The 18,731-nt window shown below is 39.7% G+C and overlaps 1 protein-coding gene across 1 annotated transcript in view; it reads right to left on the bottom strand.

Annotated features, from left to right (window-relative positions):
- Positions 1-18,731, bottom strand: part of ctnnal1 (catenin (cadherin-associated protein), alpha-like 1) — a 314,649-nt gene that overhangs the window by 111,340 nt on the left and 184,578 nt on the right. The window contains exon 2 of the mRNA XM_072575745.1: positions 18,403-18,592. Within this exon, the coding sequence (XP_072431846.1) occupies positions 18,403-18,592 (190 nt within the window). The remainder of the gene's footprint in view (positions 1-18,402; positions 18,593-18,731) is intronic.

The following is an 18,731-nucleotide window of genomic DNA, read 5'->3' as shown; positions in this document are numbered from 1 at the left end:
TTCCTTGAACTTAGTTAAAAATCACACAACACTGGTTATAGTCCAAGAGGTTTATTTGGAAGCACTAGCTTTCGGAGTGCTGCTCCTTCATCAAGTAATTGTTGTTAATGCTTTCAAATAAACCTCTTGGACTATAATTTGCTGTTTTGTGATTTTTAACTTTGTCCACCCCAGTCCAACACCGGTATCTCTACATGACTCCTTGAACTTGTTCAAGTCCTTCACAGTATTGAGTATCCCCAACTTTGATTCCTCCCCAAATTTGGAAGTGGTGTTTTTAATTTCAAACACTAAATCATTAATGTAAATTATGAATAGAATTAGTCCAACTTCTGATTCTTTGTGGAACATTTTATTCCATATTCTGTCATTCTGAATAACTAATTCAACACTATGTTTTCATCTTGAGGTCAGCTGGTAATCCATTCTCTCACATTTTCTGAACCACATTGTCAGATCTCAGTAGTCAGTGTATTAAGGGGCACCTTATCTAAGGTCTTTTCAAACTAAAAATAATTTACATTAATTGCATTTTCATTATCTACTCTCTTTACTATTACTTCAAAACATTTAGCAAGTTTGGTTCAAGATTTTCCCTTTAAAATTCATGCTGACTATTCATGGGTCCTTTTTTCATGTACAGAAATATTCCTCATTCTCCCCTTTTCATAGGGTTTAGATTATATTTAAAACCCAGGGAAATTGAAACCACAAATTCATTTGCTCTTTCAAATAATTCAGTTTTCCACATCTAATTTCTGGGTGCCAGTTCCACAGTTCAGTGTTTCCCTGGACTGCCAAGGTATCAGCCAGCACCACTTATGTGCCCAAGGTCCCCACCCTCAAAAGATATTGGTCTCTTTGCATATAACAATCAGAATCTCCAAAACAAAATTCAGCGAAGTCTAAAATGTGCATACTGCATACATTGAATGTTTGTGTACTCTTTCTGGATTACTGAAAGCCAACCAACTCCTCTTTAAAAGAAAGAGACCATAATTGAAAATCCTTCTTCTTGTCTTTTTATCATACGAATATGGAATCAGGAGCGTACATGCTGAGTTCACCTTGACCCAGCCAAAGTTTGCATTGGGATTCTGAGTATATTATTTCGATGAAGCCCAATTTCTGACAATCCCCAGACCTTCACCTACATATCACTTCCTGGTTTTATCTCTTGCTGCCCATCATTATATACAGCTTCTCCTACAGATAAGGGAGGAAAAAGAACACCCACAACTTCAGGAATGTGACAATTGTATCAGTCTTCAAGAACAGAGAAATTATGTCATGGAAACTAACAAGTTCTCTCTTGTTCATAGAGAGGAAAAATCTTACCGTATATTCTCCTACTTCCCCTGAGTGAATACCCTTCCAGTGAGAACAGTACAGCTTCAGACATCCAGAGGAACCTTGGATATGGCTGTTGCCAAACAAATCCAAGAAAAATGTCAAGAACATCACAGGCATTCTTTGTATTTGTTAACCAGACTAAAACTTTTGACTCAATATATCACAGGTTTTGTGGACTGTGCTCTGAAGATTTGGATGTCAAAGAAACCTCACCTGAATTCCTGCAACTGAGTTGCCATCGTGCTGCTCTCTCATTACAGAGAGACTACTGGTGGTGATTTAACCTCAGGGTCACCGTACCTCGGTCAAGGGGGAAGAGGCTGAGAAGGAGAATCCTCCATGGTAACCTCAGCTGGTGAAGGGAATTGAACTCAGGCTATTGCCATCAAACTGCTTCACAAACTAACTCCCTCCTGCAATTATTTCATAATGACAGCAACCTTTGAGTGAGCGCCTTAAGAGGGATGTCCTTTAAAATCGAGACTGGGTCAAGTAGACAGTGCTACTTGCCTGGTAATGTATGCTGAAGTCTCCCACTGAGAATAAAAGTAGCTTCTTGGCCCTTTTCACCTTTAGTGCTTCTTCTAATTGATGTTCAATGCGGAGTAGTACTGATTCATCAACTAAAGGATGTGGAGGAGGGGTGGTGGAGGGGCTAGGTGGTAATCAGTGGCAGGTTTCCTTGCCAATGTTTGATATGACTCTATGAGAATTCACAAGATCCAGAGTGAATTTTAGAGGACTCCCAGAGCAATTCCCTCTGACCAAGGTGACACCACTTCTGCTGGATCTATCCTGCTCAGAGGACAGGACATGCACAGGGATGGTGATGGTGAAGTCTGAGATATAGTTATTTTCCTACCCCTCAACATCATGTTCTGAGACACCTGACTGACTCGTCTGTGGTACAGTTCTCTCAATTTTAGAACAAGCTCCCAAATACCAGGAGGGAGGAGTTAGCAGAAAGATGTTATAGAGTCATAGAGATTTCCAGCATAGAAACAGACCCTTCGGTTCAACTCGTCCATGCTGACCAGATATCCCAACCCAATCTAGTCCCACCTGCCAGCTCCCGGCCCAATTCCCTCCAAACCCTTCCTATTCATATACCCATCCAAATGCCTCTTAAATGTTGTAATTGTACCAGCCTCCACCACATCCTCTGGCAGCTCATTCTATACACGTACCACCCTCTGCATGAAAAAGTTGTCCCTTAGATCTCTTTCACATCTTTCCACTCTCACCCTAAACCTATGCCCTCTAGTTCTGGACTCCCCGTCCCCAGGGAAAAGACTTTGTCTATTTATCCTATCCATGCCCCTCATAATTTTGTAAACCTCTATAAGGTCACCCCTCAGCCTACGACGCTCCAGGGAAAACAGCCTCAGCCTGTTCAGCCTCTCCCTGTAGCTCAGATCCTCCAACCCTGGCAATATCCTTGTAAATCTTTTCTGAACCCTTTCAAGTTTCACAACATCTTTCTACTAGGAAGGAGACCAGAATTGCATGCAATATTCCAACAGTGGCCTACCAATGTCCTGTACAGCTGCAACATGAACTCCCAACTCCTGTACTCAATACTCCAACCAATAAAGGAAAGCATACCAAACGCCTTCTTCACTATCCTATCTACCTGTGACTCCACTTTCAAGGAGCTATGAACCTGCACTCCAAGGTCTCTTTGTTCAGCAACACTCCCTAGGACATTACCATTAAGTGTATAAGTCCTGATAAGATTTGCTTTCCCAAAATGCAGCACCTCGCATTTATCTGAATTAAACTTCATCTGCAACTTCTCAGCCCATTGGCCCATCTGGTCAAGATCCTGTTGTAATCTGAGGTAACCCTCTTCGCTGTCCACTACACCTCCAATTTTGGTGTCATGTGCAAACTTACTAACTGGACCTCTTATGCTCGCATCCAAATCATTTATGTAAATGACAAAAAGTAGAGGGCCCAGCACCGATCCTTGTGGCACTCCATTGGTCACAGGCCTCCAGTCTGAAAAACAATCCACCACCACCAACCTCTGCCTTCTACCTTTGAGCCAGTTCTGTATCCAAATGGCTAGTTCTCCCTGGATTCCATGAGATTTAACCTTGCTAATCAGTCTCCCATGGGGAACCTTGTCGAACGCCTTACTGATGTCCATATAGATCACATCTACTGCTCTGAACTCATCAATCTTCTTTGTTACTTCTTCAAAAAACTCAATCGAATTAGTGAGGCATGATTTCTGACGCACAAAGCCATGTTGACTATGCCGAATCAGTCTTTGCCTTTCCAAATACATGTGTATCCCATCCCTCAGGATTCCCTTCAACAAATTGCCCACTACCAAGGTCAAGCTCACTGGTCTATAGTTCCCTGGCTTGTCTTTACCACCCTTCTTAAACAGTGGCACCACATTTGCCAACCTCCAGTCTTCCCGCACCTCACCTGTGACTATCGATGATACAAATATCTCAGCAAGAAGTCCAGCAATCACTTCTCTAGCTTCCCACAGAGTTCTTGGGCACACCTAATCAGGTCCTGGGGATTTATCCACCTTTAACCATTTCAAGACATTCAGCACTTCCTCCTCTGTAATCTGGACATTTGCAAGATGTCACCATCTATTTCCCTAAAGTCTATATCTTCCATATCCTTTTCCACAGTAAATACTGATGCAAAATATTCATTTAGTATCTCCCCCTTTTTCTGTGGCTCCACACAAAGGCCACCTTGCTGATCTCTGAGGGGCCCTATTCTCTCCCTAGTTACCCTTTTGTCCTTAATATATTTGTAAAACCCCTTTGGATTCTCTTTAATTCTATTTGCCAAAGCTATCTCATGTGCCCATTTTGCCCTCCTGATTTCCCTCTTAAGTATACTCCTACTTTCTTTATACTCTTCTAAGGATTCACTCGACCTATCTTGTCTGTACCTTATATACGCTTCCTTCTTTTTCTTAACCAAACCCTCAATTTCTTTAGTCATCCAGCATTCCCTATACCTACCAGCCTTCCCTTTCACCCTGACAGGAATATACTTTCTCTGGATTCTTGTTATCTCATTTCTGAACTCTTCCCATTTTCCAGCTGTCCCTTTACCTGCAAATATCTGCCTCCAATCAGCTTTCGGAAGTTCTTGCCTAATACCGTCAAAATTGGCCTGTCTCCAATTTAGAACTTCAACTTTTAGATTTGGTCTATCCATTTCCATCACTATTTTAAAATGAATAGAATTATGGTCACTGGCCCCAAAGTGCTCTCCCACTGACACCTCAGTCACCTGCCCTGTCTTATTTCCCAAGAGTAGGTCAAGTCTTGCACCTTCTCTAGTCGGTACATCCACACACTGAATCAGAAAATTGTCTTGTACACACTTAACTAATTCCTCTCCATCTAAACCTTTAACACTATGGCAGTCGATGTTTGGAAAGTTAAAATCCCCTACCATAACTACCTTATTATTCTTACAGATAGCTGAGATCTCCTTACAAGTTTGTTTCTCATTTTCCCTCAGACTATTGGCAGGTCTATAATACAATCCCAATAAGGTGATCATCCCTTTCTTATTTCTCAGTTCCACCCAAATAACTTCCCTGGATGTATTTCCAGGAATATCCTCCCTTAGCACAGCTGTAATGCTATCCCTTATCAAAAATGTCACTCCCCCTCCTCTTTTGCCTCCCTTTCTATCTTTCCTGTAACATTTGTATCCTGTGCATTAGTGAGAATAGTACAGTACAGTTCCTGATGGGATGTGGGTGCAGCAGCTGAGATACAGTGAGTGTTAAAGAAGCAGAGAGAAAATGATAGTGATTACTTTGGCTGAGTGGAGAAGTTCACTGACCTCATTGCTGCACTGCTAGGCATTCTTCCAAGTAACTGGGACTCCACTGACTCAGGTGTCGACCTTGGACGAGGCTGGCACGGTCTAGTGTCATGCCCACCAGTGCCAGTCATGAGATAGTGGATATTGTCTCCCTGCACCACCCTATCCAACAGAATCTCCAGGTCTCTGTCTGCAAAGTGAGATGCGTATTTCCCTTTCTTGCCTAAAAACTCAGCATCTTGTCACAAATCGTGCAGGGCAGCTCTGGACCATTAATCCTGATCCAGGTGCACGACGGCCTTATAAAGATGGCGCCTGTGCCTGGGAAATCAGTAAAATTCAGGCTATCCCAGCAGTGGTGAGTTCTTCCCCCAGAGTGTGCATTTGTAGAAATCAGGCTAGCGTCAAACAAGAGGGCCACCACCGGGCTGTGGTATGTAGTTAACGAGGCAAATTTGGGACAATAGTACGAGAAAAGCTACTAGGCCTTGCAGACTTAAATGCTCCATGGAACTCAACAAAAAAGAACGTAGCCAATATATCATAAAATTCATTGCATTAGATTAGCATTAATTTCAGATTTTTATTAATTCAAATTCTCCCAGTTACCATGGTCAGATTTTAACCCTAGTTGCCAGTGTGATGAGTTTGCAAACAATGCCAAAATACCACAGCCTGACTCATTAAAGAATGATCTTTAGTCATTCTAAAGTAATTTTTGGAAAAACATATTTTGATAATTTTAAACATATGGGTGTCAATTACTTAAATTAATTTTGATATTTCCAATTGATTTATAAATGTCAGTGCTTTAGTAGGTAAAAAGTAGAAAATCTTAATCAAAACATTTCATCAGCAACACTTGACTATGCTAGATGTTGTAACATTTTGCTGTTTCTGATTTAATAAGAAAGAAAGCTTGCTGATTGCTTCTTCTATTTATCATAAAGGCCACAAAATAACAGTCAGAATGAACTGCCCACTAGCTGTGTTCCTACAGGGTAGACTCCCACAAACTAATCACAATTTGATCACAATCTTTACTGACACTTGAATAAAGGCTTTCTCTATAAGGATAAGTTCTGACAATCTTCACTGAGTATTGGAAAGGAGGAATGCCCCTTGATTAGCTCAGTCAAAACGTACCTCCTGGCAGAATGACCGAGGAAAGCTGGAGATGTCAATGGATGTTTATGTCTGCCCTGCCCTTTTATTGAACAAACAAGCTCCCCTGCCAGCAGTATGATGGCTTTCAGGAGAAAGCTGGTATAATAATAAGTTGGATTACAAAAGATTTTAAGGAAGTATCAATCATGAAGTTCAGTATGTATCCATAAATAGATGGCATTGTGAATCAGGAAACTAAAAACCTGATGAGTGATATGAAATAGCATAAATATAGTCAAACAACAATAGTTCCAGGCAGAAGTCAAAAAAACATTTCGCTCATCAGCTTACCCATCCACAAAATTACCCGGTGCATTTTAATATCTATGAATCTTGTTTGTTGACAAGATCTGTCTAAGGTCCCTTTGGAAATCCATTAACTTTACATGTTCACTATTTGTGCTAATAATCCATTCTACATACTTAGCCATTTCAATGAAAAAATAAGTATTCCTCCTACATTTCCTTTTCTCTTTGGTTTCTCACATTATAAATTGCACTTACATTCTAGCCACAGCGGAAAGCCTAACAAATCTGTTGTGATTTAGAAGACTTCTATCTTAGCCCCTTTCAGTCTTTTGCTAGGCCTGACAAATACACATCCATAATGCCAAACAGCCTGTTGACACGGATTGCCTGAGTTCAGTCACAAACCTTGCATTTTTTTAAACACTGTATGCTGCTTTAATTGCTGGAGACATGTGCAGCAGCAGGAGGGAAAGGAAAGCAGAAAACATTTCATAATATTCTGAAATCAGTAGGTGACACAGAGTTAATCTATACATAGTGGATTGGTGAATAATTCATGTGGTGGAGATTCATAATGTTCTAGGAGTGTTTTCACATAATTTTACTGATAACTGAAGATTTTTTTAAGTAACTTCAGTGGCTATAAGTAGTGTGAGTAATGAGATGAAAGTAATTTCTATTTTTACATCATTAAGTATTTTTTAATGCTTAAAACAAACTTTATCATCTTAAAAGCGATAAAAAAGGAACAAGTGCTGGCATAAAAATGTTCCAGCTGACATATTGATCATACAACTGCCAACTGCAGCAACAGTTCACAAGAGCTGGTCAGCAGGAAAATAAAACCGTTGGCTTGGATGTAAATTAAAAATGTCTCCTTGCAAAAATTAGACAGAGAGCAGGCTGCACATTTGTTCAGGTGGGGAGTGTAGTCAAAAGAAACACTAGAGTACATATTATCTGGAGTCTCAACTGGAAGACCAGGCCTTCAAAGATTGGCATGTAGGACACAACCTCACAAAGAAATGGCTGAACAGGTTTTTAAATAGACAATCATGCATTCTGTGAAAGTTGCACTTTCACAGCATTCTGATAAAGCAAAATTAAGTTAAATTCAAAGGGATAGAGAAATTATTAATAATATTGTACAAACTATTCTTCTAATGAACAAATTATGAAAATAATTTATGAAAACAATCTACCCAAGAGTCTACTCGCTGGGGTTTAGAAGAATGAGTGACGATCTCATTGAAACATATAGGATGCTAAGGGGCTTGACAGGGCAAATGCTGAGAGTATGTTTCCCCTCATGCGAAAATGTAAGACCAGAGGGCACAGTCTCAGAGTAAAGGGCTCAATTTAAGGCTCAGATGAGGAAGTATTTCTTCTCTTAGAAGGTTAAGTGTTTTTGGAATCCTTGCCACAGAGAGCTGTGGGAGCATATATTCAAGGATGAGATAGATAGATGCTTGATCAGTAGGGGAATCAAGGGTGATGGGGAAAGGCAGGAAAGTAGACGTGAGGAATGTCACATCAACCATGATCCTATTGAATGGTGGAGCAGGCTCGATGGGTACAAATGGCTTACTGTTATTCCTATTTGTATGGGTCTTATGGTCTTAATTGATTGACGTGGTTACCCTTGATGGTTTGTTTAAAAAGTAAATAAAACAATGGATTTTCCATCAACAACAACAAGGACCCTGAACTGAATTTTGCCATGTTTTGGCACAATGTTTCATCTGTGATATTGTCACCAGGCAGCCTGTAATGGCCCATGGTGACATTTCGGATCCAATTGTCTACTGTACAGCTCCTTAATGACACAACTGGCTGCTCAACAAATTTTGTGGCAGATTGGCAGAGATACTCACCACTGCTGGGACTTTACCATGTTCACATGGCCAGTGCCACATTTAAACCCCAGCTCCATAGCATGTCAGGCATTGCAAGTTAGGCCTCCTCACTTTGGACTCACATGATTGCAATGAAGAACACAGCCCAGAAAGAGAAGCTGGCACATGGTTTCACTGACATAAACCGAAAGGTGCTCATGGGGAGAGTGGTTGAGGGAAGGGTCATGTTGTTTCATCCAGTTGACCAAAGGAAGCCATGCCATCATCCAGCCTGCTGCACATCATGAGAGTCTGAACTACACATAAACTCAGACACCAATAGTAAAGGTAAAGCTGCTATTGTCTTACCAGATCATAGGGCTGCTCTCTTAATACAGAGAGATGACCGGGATTAGACAAGGGAAGAGGTTGAGAAGTTGGACCTTCATGGTAATCTACGACATTGTGGGAATTTAACCAATGCTTTAAATCACAAACCATCCATTCAACCAACTGAGTCAAAAGGTGTGGTGCTGGAAAAGCTCAACCAATCAGACATCACTCAGCCTCCTGATGAAGGGCTCCGGCCCGAAACGTCAACCTTCCTGCTCCTCAGATGCTGCCTGACGTGCTGTGCTTTTCCAGCAACACACTCTCATCTGATCTCCAGCATCTGCAGTCCTCACTGTCTCTTAATTGATTTCAGCCAACTGAGTCAACTGACCCCATCCTCCATGTCCCCTGTGAATCCGAGGCTTTATTCTTGCTGTGTTTTCTCACTCAAGGACATAGAAAATTCCTCCCCCTATTTCTGTTTAAATTAGCCAACATTGAGAGAAACTTTGTCAAAGAGAGTCACTCTGCCTTTGCTGTGATATTTAAAATGAAGGCCTTCGGTCAACAGTATTCCTCCGTTGCTTATTTATGAACTGTAAGCCATACTACCACCCTCCATTTCTCAAACAATACCATAGCTAAACTACCAGGTATATTAAAACATCCTTGACCAAGCTCCAAATTAAACTGAATGAGCAGATGATCATTTAGGTCAATTCTGTTTTCCAGTAGGAAACTGCAAGAAATAATAACTTGACCCCCTGGCTACACTGTCAGTCTGCTTCTTGCCTTTTCTCTTCCTGGTCCCTTTCAATGTCTCTTTGCATCCCAACTCTGTGCTAACTTGTTTCTGTTTTGCAAAATAGTCATACAGCAGCTTCTCCATTGAAGACAGATAAAATGTATATGGGTCCAACTGATTTTTAAGCTTCCTGATCATATTTTAAAGAATTATCAGGCAGGTTAGCTACCTGTTGAAAATAGTACACTAAAATCAGACCCAAGAAGATCCAGGCAGCTTTGGAGTGGGACAGTAATGTTTTATTTTTATCTGCTTAAGGAATGTAGAATTCCTGCTCCATGGGTAGCACAGTGGCTCAGTGGCTAGTTCTGCTGCCTCACAGTGCCAGGGACCCGTGTTCAATCCCTGCCTTGGGCCACTGTGTGTGTAGAGTTTGCACATTCTCCCAGTTTCTGCATGGGTTTCCTTCGGGTGCTCCGATTTCCTCCCACAGTCCAAAGATGTGCATGTTAGGTGAATTGGCCATGCTAAATTGCCCATAGTGTTAGGTGCACGAGTCAGGGATAAATATAGGGTAGGGAAATGGATCTGGGTGGGTTACTCTTCGAAGGGTCAGTGTGGACTTGTTGGGCCGAAGGGCCTGTTTCCATACTGTAGGGAATCTAATCTAATCTAATTTCCCCTGCCAATTGTCTTTGAAAAGGTGGTAGTGAGGTCTTTCCTTGAACCACTGCAGTGACATAAGGGAGGGAGTTACAGATTTTGAGTCAGTGACAGTGAAGCAACAGTGTATGGGTTGGCAGAGCCAAACTCGCAAATGCTGCTGATCCCGTACCTCTGCAATCTTTGTCCTTCTGGGCAGTATGTCCATGAGTTTAGAAAGTCCTGCCAAAGAATCCATGGTAAGCTACCACAGTCCACTTCAGAGATGGTGAACACTGCTGTCACTGCACATCATTGGTGAAGACAGTCAATATCCAAAGTAGTTGGGTGGGTTACCAATCAAGTGTTTCGTGCTGGATGGTGAGAAGTTGTTGTTGGAGCTGCACTCATGCAGACAGGTGGAGAATATTTCATTGTTGTCCCAACCTGTACCATTAAGATGAGATGGAGGCATTGGGACACAGGTGGTGAGTTATTCACTGCAGAACTCCTAGTATCTAACCTGCACATATAACTACAGTATGTACATGACTGGACAAGCTTCTCATCAATAGTAACCCACAGCATATTGATAATGAGGGATTCAGGGAAGATAATGCCATTGAATGTGAAGAAGTGATTTTCTCTTATTGAAGATGATAATTGTCTGTTAGGCACGAATGTTACTTAACACTTATAAGCTGAAGTCTGAAAGTTGCCCAAGCACTGCTGCACATCAACACAGGCTACTTTAGTATCTGAAGAGTTGCAACTGGTGCTGAACATTTTGCAATCATTACTGAAAACCCTCACTTCTGACCTTGTGATGGAGAGAAGATTATTGATCAAGCAGCTGAAGACTCACTATTTTAACTATCTTCCTGCCCTATCGCCACCAAGTGAGTAGCGTGCAATTCTCCCCTTTATTTCATCTTATTCAAACTAGCATGCACTGAATAAGGATACCAATATTTCAATAACAATATGCCAAACAGATCGGCTTCTAATTCGGAAATAGTTGACCTTTAGATGTACAAGAGAAGCAAATGTTTCCATCTCAAACCTAAATTTCAAATGAAATAATGTTTTTGTATTATTCTTTCCACCTGCTGACCAAACATAGTCGGCTATGTGATTTACTGTGATTCTTTATATATGTCCTGGGGAAATGATTACAAACTCATTCAGTGCTATTTAGCTCAAAATCTAAATTTGAACTCAGAGTATTTAGACCAGTATTTCCCTTAAACCCTCCTGGTAATGTACAGTAGCTGTTAATGCCAGGTATTCCTTTCAAGTATTGTTCGAACCTTTATTAATGCTAATTAAGGTCTTTGTGGTTCAGCAATTCCCCACCACTGGTGCTTTGGAAAACCAATCCCTTTGCAGCACACAGCTGATTTACTCAGCCACTTATAATCTCAAGTAAGTAAGATCCAATATGTCTGCTTTGATCAACAATTCAAAACAAATTATAATCATGGATATGCTGAAAGGTCAATTCCCATTGCAGGTTACATTATCTGTGTCCAACTGAGCACAGCTGTTTATGGCGGAAACTGCAAATTGCTTGCACAGACATGAAAGACTAAGTGATTTTTGAGATCGCAACACAGTAGCAACAAAGCAAACTTCATTTTTAAAGGAATTTTTTTCTTGAAGCGCATCAATATCAAAAGATATAAACATAGGATACAAGTCAGATAAATGGTCCAAAATTTATTAATCATGAATCCAGATGGAGGAAAAAAAAGTTAAGTTCAAAAATTAATTCACTGACATCGTAGTGGCTGTTTTATTTATTGTTCCCTTTCAATTTTTGAAGTCACTGGAGGTGAAATTCAAAAGTGAACTCTCACTTTTTGCTTATTTTGCCAAATGTCTGATTTTCAGTCAGTATGTACATTTTTTTTTGAAAACTTCAGCCTGTAAGCAACTAATTGTTCTACAGCATTGTCATTTTGATCAAAATATTGAGTTTAATATAGATTTGATTATACTGACAATTTTCTTCATGTTTCTACTAATTAATAGCAACACAATCTTTTTAAATACTCAAGAGAAAAGGCTTCAAAATCAGAATGGCACAAGCTGTGATAACTATATAACACATTTAATAAATAATTTGCATTTAGGGGCACCATGCATTTAGTCAAACATTAAAACCAATAATTCATTATGTAATATGCTGTTACTAAGCTCAAAAGCTGCTCCCATTAATAGTGACAGGGACATAACTTTACATTACTCCATTCCTGATGAAGGGCTTTTGTCCAAAATGTCGATTTTCCTGCTCCTCTGATGCTGCCTGACCTGCTGTGCTTTTTCAGCAACACTCTAATCATTAGTCCAGGCTTGCCTAATTCAAATTATTTCAGTCAAATCAGTATTTGGAATGACAAAATATAGAATCAACTTAATTTTTGCAATTCAAGTGAATGCAAGAGAGGTAATTTATTGTTGCTATTTTTTTATTGCAGAAAGCCTCACTAAAGATAAATGCATTAAGATTTGAGCTCATTGCAAGTTGAGCCACATCAAACTATTACACAATGCTTCAGTTAAAAAGTGCTTTGAATAAGCACTTTCTACTGAGGCAGCCATTTTGAATTATTCTGTTGCTTTTGGGAACAGAAGATCAAGAGTAGGCCACTTAGCTCATCAAGCCTGCCCCACTATTCAATATGATCACGGCTGAATGAAAACGTCAATGTCTTTAACCTATCCCATCCTGATATCCCTGTATGCCATTGGTAATCAGAACTCTATCAATCTCTACCTTAAACATACTCAAAGATTGAGCTTCCAGAGTCCTCTGGGGTAGAGAATTCCACAGGTTTACAACCTCTGCTTATAAAGATTCTGCTCATCTCAGCCCTAAGTGACATCGACCTTATTTTGAAATTTTGCCCTTTGATTGTAGATTTGTTTGGAGACAAAAAAAACTGCAGATGCTGGATTCCAAGTGAAAAGCAGGAGGCTGGAAGAACACAGCAAGCCAGGCAGCATCAGGAGGTGGAGAAGTCAATGAAGAAGAATTACACCTGAAACGTTGACTTCTCCACCTCCTGATGCTGCCTGGCTTGCTGTGTTCTTCCAGCCTCCTGCTTGTCTACATTGGTTGTAGATTGTCCAACTAGTGGAAACATCTGATCTACATCTACCCGGTCTGTGCTTTTAAGTATTTTAAAAGTTTCAATGAGATCATTCTTTGAATCTCTAGAGAATACAGATCAAGTTTGCCAAATCCTTCTTTCATAGGGACATCTCCCTCAATGGCAATACTATCTTTCTTAGCAAAGAAACCAAACCACACACCATATTCCAGATGCAGCCTAGATAAGCTACTATCCAAATGAACAAAACTTCACTACTCCTTTATGTAAATCCTCTTGTGCTAAAGGCTAACATTCCATTAGCCTTCCTAATATTTTGCTGCACCTACAGGTTAGCCTTCAGTGGCTTATTAACAAGGGCACCAAGGTCCCTTTGTACATTTACACTTTCTAGGCTCTTATGATTTAATAAATACTCTGTACATCTGTTTTACCTTCCAAAGTGGATTAGCTCACTTTTCACATTACATTCTATCCTCCATGCTCCTGCTTATTCAGTAAGTCTGCCCAAATCCCTTTCATCATATTACACCTTTATCACAAGACACATTCCCACTTGGCTTTGTGTCATCAAATATTGTATTTGGTCCCATAACAAAATACTGATCCTTGTAACACCCCAATAGTCACAGTCTGCCAACATGAGAATAGTCCTTTTTTTCTCTTTTCTGTCTGGTAGCCAGTCATTGATCCACAGCAGTTCCTTACTTCCTATTCCTTGCTTTTAATTTTTCTAACCAGCCTCCTGTGGGGGTCTTTATGAAAAATCTTCTGAAAATCCAAGTATACTACGTCCATTGAATCTCTATTATCAATTTTATTAGTAATACTTTCAATAACACCTACAAGTGCGTTGAACACGAATTCCCACTTGCACTTCCATGCTGACTGTGCCCAATCAGATCATTATCATTCAAGTGTCTAGTTATCCCATCTTTTACAATAGATTCTAACATTTTCCCTAAAATTGATATAAGACTAGTAGATCTGTGGGTTATGTCTTTCTCTCTTAAATAATGAGGTGACATCAGCAATCTTTAGTAATTAATCTTGAATCTATAGAATTTTGGAAAATAATTATCAATTAGCGATTTTTGAGAAGATTTGTAGCTCAGGTTGATGATAAGTCTGTAAGTTAGCTCACTGAGTTTGAAGGTTTGTTTTCAGACGTTTCATCACCATACTAGGCAACATCATCAGTAAGAGTTTCTGGTGAAGCGCTGGTGATATGTCCCGTCTATCTATTTATAGGCCTTGGTTTCTTAAGGCAGGTGATGTCATTTCTGATTTTTTTTTCAAGGGAAGGAGATAGGGTCTAAATCAATGTGTTTGTTGATGGACTTCTGGTTAGAATGCCATGCCTCTAAGAATTCTCGTGCATGTCTTTGTTTCGCCTGTTCGAGAATGTGTGTGTTGTCCCAGTCAAAGCGCTGTCCTTTTTTGACCGTATGTATAGAAACTAGTGATATGGGGTTGTGTCTTTTGGTGGCCAGCTGGTGTTCATGTATCCTGGAGGCAAGTTTCCTTATGGTTTGTCCAATATAGTGTTTGTTTCATGTTCTTGCACAGTATCTTGTAAATGACGTTAGTTTTGCTGGTGGTATCTTTTGGATCCTTTAGGTTCATTAGTTGCTGTTTAAGTGTGTTGGTAGGTTTGCGGGCTGTCATAATGCCAAGGGGTCTGAGTAGTCTGGAAGTCATTTCTGATATGCCTTTGATGTAAGGTAATGTGGCTATAGTTTTTGGTTGCGCTGTGTCTGCTTGTTTGGGTTTGTTTCTGAGGAATCAGAAGATTATGTTTATTGGGTACCCGTTTTTCTTGAAATTTGTCAACATTCAGCCCCATTTGTTTCTCGTTAACAATCTTCTCATTAATGCTAATTTCTTTCAACTCTTTATTCTCCTTCAACGATTAGACCTCTGGTTCTGGGAGGTTCCTTGCATCTTCATCAGTGATCAATTCAAAAATTCAACAGACATATACCAAAAGCTATCAACAAGCAATCAACAGAGACACTTAATTCTTTTACCCAAATTAAAAGCCTGGAACTTCAATATTTTTTCCAAATTTATTTGTGGTCAGTAATGCTTTTTTGAGACACTGAGTTGGAATTCTTCTCCAGAGACTCAGAAAAATTCCCATCTCTGTTTACCTGCTTCATTCCATTGAGACAGTCCATTCTATTCTGGAGGGCTGTTTAAAAGGACACCTTAATGCTCTGGGATTTTCTCAGTTGTGATAAGAATGGCTTGGCCTTCAAACCCTCACCTCACCTACTTATACCCCATGTCACAACCCTGACAACCCATGTCCAACCTCATCTCTCTCAGTTCCTCATATCCTCCGTGCAGACCTATGATCTTTTACCAACTTCCATCATCATCCTCTGAACCCCATGGGTGCATGGTAGTTAGGGGTAAGAGTAAATGCTAGAGTTCTTCAAATCTGCTCCACCATTTAATAAGAGCACCAATCTTTCTTCTCTGCCCCCATAACCATCAACTCCACTGTCTGCCAAAAATCTAACTAAACCTCCAACAAATTCAATGACCCAATCTGCACTGATTTATAGGATGAGAATTACAGAGACTTACAAATCCTCTGACAGAAAGGTAAAACAGTTCTAGTCATCCTAACAAGAGCAAACACCTTCCCAGTGCCTATCCTGTTAGGTCCCCTCAGCACCTTGCATGTTTCAAAATGAACACCTTCCTTTCTTCTAAATGCCCAACCTTTCTTCATAACATAAACATCAGGAATGAATCCAAGTTAACCTTCTCTGAACTGCTTCTACCACATTTATATTCTTTTTTAGATGTGGTTCACCAATCCTTTACCACTGCAGTAAAGGTCCCTACTTTTATATTCAACTCTGTTTGCAAAAATCACCAACATTCCATTTGCTTTTGTAATAAGTGGACATACCTATTATTCAGATAGCAGGACATCCATATGCCTGTCCATCCATCCGTCCAGGGGAATTTTAAATTTAAAAAAAGGTTTCAACGGGTTGAGTTAGATGTAGATAGTTTTTAATTGTTTTCTATACTTAGAATCTATTTATTCATAATGGTCCATGTTTTTTGTGCAAACTCTGGGAATACCAGAGTTTGGTTTTCAGTGGGCTACCACAGTGAAAACTGTAATTCAGAAACTATAGGAAATAGATCTTAATCCAGCAAAAATGGGGTTTGTTTGAACTCAATGTGAGTATGAGTGCCCACTTGGGTTTGGGATTCCACCTCCACCATCCAAATGTGTAAAACATACCCTGCCACCTTCACCCCACCTCCCCAGAACAAAATCTGTCAAAAATGACAAGAGGAATCCTGGACCTGGAATCCTGGCACCATTTTGGCTAAGGTGTGGAACCATCATTAACAGAAGAAAATCTCAACAGTTGTTAAATCATATATTAAACAAAGAAAATCCTCACATAACTCACTAAGTAGTAACAATGCAAATTCAAAGTAAGCCTCAAGCCTGCTCTGTCATTCAATAAAATCATAGCTTTGAATTTCACATTCCTCAATCTATCCTTGATAACCTTTGACTCCTTTGCCGAATACAAATCTGTCAATCACAGTCTGAAAAATATTCAATAATCCTGCCTCTACCACCTCTAAATCAAAGAGTTGACAGTTGTACAATTGCCATTACAGCTTTCAATTCCAGATGTATTGATTAACTGAATTTAAATTCCACTAGTTACTGAAGTAGGATTTAAAACTGTGCCCCCAGTGTTGTCCCCAAATTGGGAACCTCGAGATCTTCAGTATAACACTCTCTGAACTGAGCTATGAACTATGGAAATGGAAACAACCCACATTCTCTACTGAAATCCAGGACTGAATCAGAGATCTTCAGACTAATGCTGTCCCAACTGAACTTTTCCGACTATAGTAACAAAAGAACATCATGTTTATGAAGCTTGCTATAATAAGACATGGTGAAACCATGTATTCTGACCTATACTTTACCATTCAATTCCTTATTGGTGGAGCATCCCAATCTCTTAGCCAAGAGGTTCAAATCCCACCTGCTTCATAGAATGTCTGAACAGGTTGATTAAAAATATTTCCAGTTCAGAGAGGGACATTTGAGAGGGTCAAAAATAAACCCGAGAGTAAGAGGAAGAAGGGAGAGTGATAATATGAGGTGAAACAAAGCCAAACAAATAAGATACAAGGAAGACCAGGAAAAATGTATGAAACTGAAGGAATTAATAACAATCAGGCAGGTTAGGGAGAGGAGGCAGAATGTAGGAAAACAGGCAGAACATGACAGAATGAGATATTTACGTTGACACTTTCCAAAATAACTTACGTTGAAGTACAGCAGCTTTATGACAAAAGGATGCCCCAGAGTGCCTGATAGTCAAATAAATAGGTTTGAAATATTGTTGCCATTAAAGAAGACAACAATCTGCAAACAGTAAGCTCTCACCAAAAGCAATGTGACAATGACCACGATCATTTATTGTTTAGTTATGTTGGTTAAGGGGTAAATATTGGTCAGGAAGCTGGGCATAACTCCCCAGGGCTTCCTAGAATATCTCCAAAATATGCATCCCCATCGGTGCAATAGTCCCTCACAGCTGCATTGGATAGTTGAGGCTGTGTTGAACAATGGTACGAACTGTACATCTCCTTAACCAAATCAGTTTTTTAAAACAAAGAATAGCAAGACAGAACGCTGCATTCACTTTATCTAATTCTCAATGTGAAATCAGATGCACAAAAAGAAATAAAAAGGTGACAAAGATTGAATAGGAGAGAGAAAGGACGTAGAAAGGAAAATAATTAGCTTTCAAATCTCCAACAACGGTTCCCAACCTGACAGAAAGAGAAGCCTCGCTTTTTCAGGCCAAAGAAGTTAATTCACAGTCATTAATATCAAAAGGATATTTATGTTACTAATTACAGAATATGACTATTTGTGGTAAAGTAACTTGGCAATTAGTGTGGAATATGAAGTGACTTCATGAATATCATGGAGGTGCACAGCTTGGGAAACTAACAGCATGTTTCTTCCCTGCTGCAAGTTACTAATCAATTTGCATATTAATAGTGGCAACTAAGGTTCACACATCATTAATTTTTCAGCTCAAAATCATTTGTAATGCTTTATAAGACAACCTACCTGCTCTTCGTGCCTCCTGGCAAGCAAAATACATTTCTTCTTTTAATTCTTCATTTTCATTAGCTATGGCTTCACCAACAGTGACAAACCTTCCAACAGCCAGGCTTACTGCTTGCCCTACCCGTTGAATTGCTCGTAGTGTTTTCTCAGATTTCTTTGGTTTCTCTTTATGGTTTATAAGTGTTGTGATCTACAACCAAAGGAAAAAAGAAATGTTCAAGAAATTAAATGTCAAGATCCTTTGTCCATCTTGCAAACTGTCTAAATACTTGCCTGAGAAATCTGATTAAAAGCCAAAAGGCATGAGGCAAAACATTTATTATTACTGG

Source organism: Chiloscyllium punctatum, chromosome 8, assembly GCF_047496795.1.
Source record: "Chiloscyllium punctatum isolate Juve2018m chromosome 8, sChiPun1.3, whole genome shotgun sequence".
Taxonomy (NCBI): domain Eukaryota; kingdom Metazoa; phylum Chordata; class Chondrichthyes; order Orectolobiformes; family Hemiscylliidae; genus Chiloscyllium; species Chiloscyllium punctatum.
Note: the sequence above shows the minus strand (reverse complement) of the source record. Positions and strands in the feature narration are given on the sequence as shown.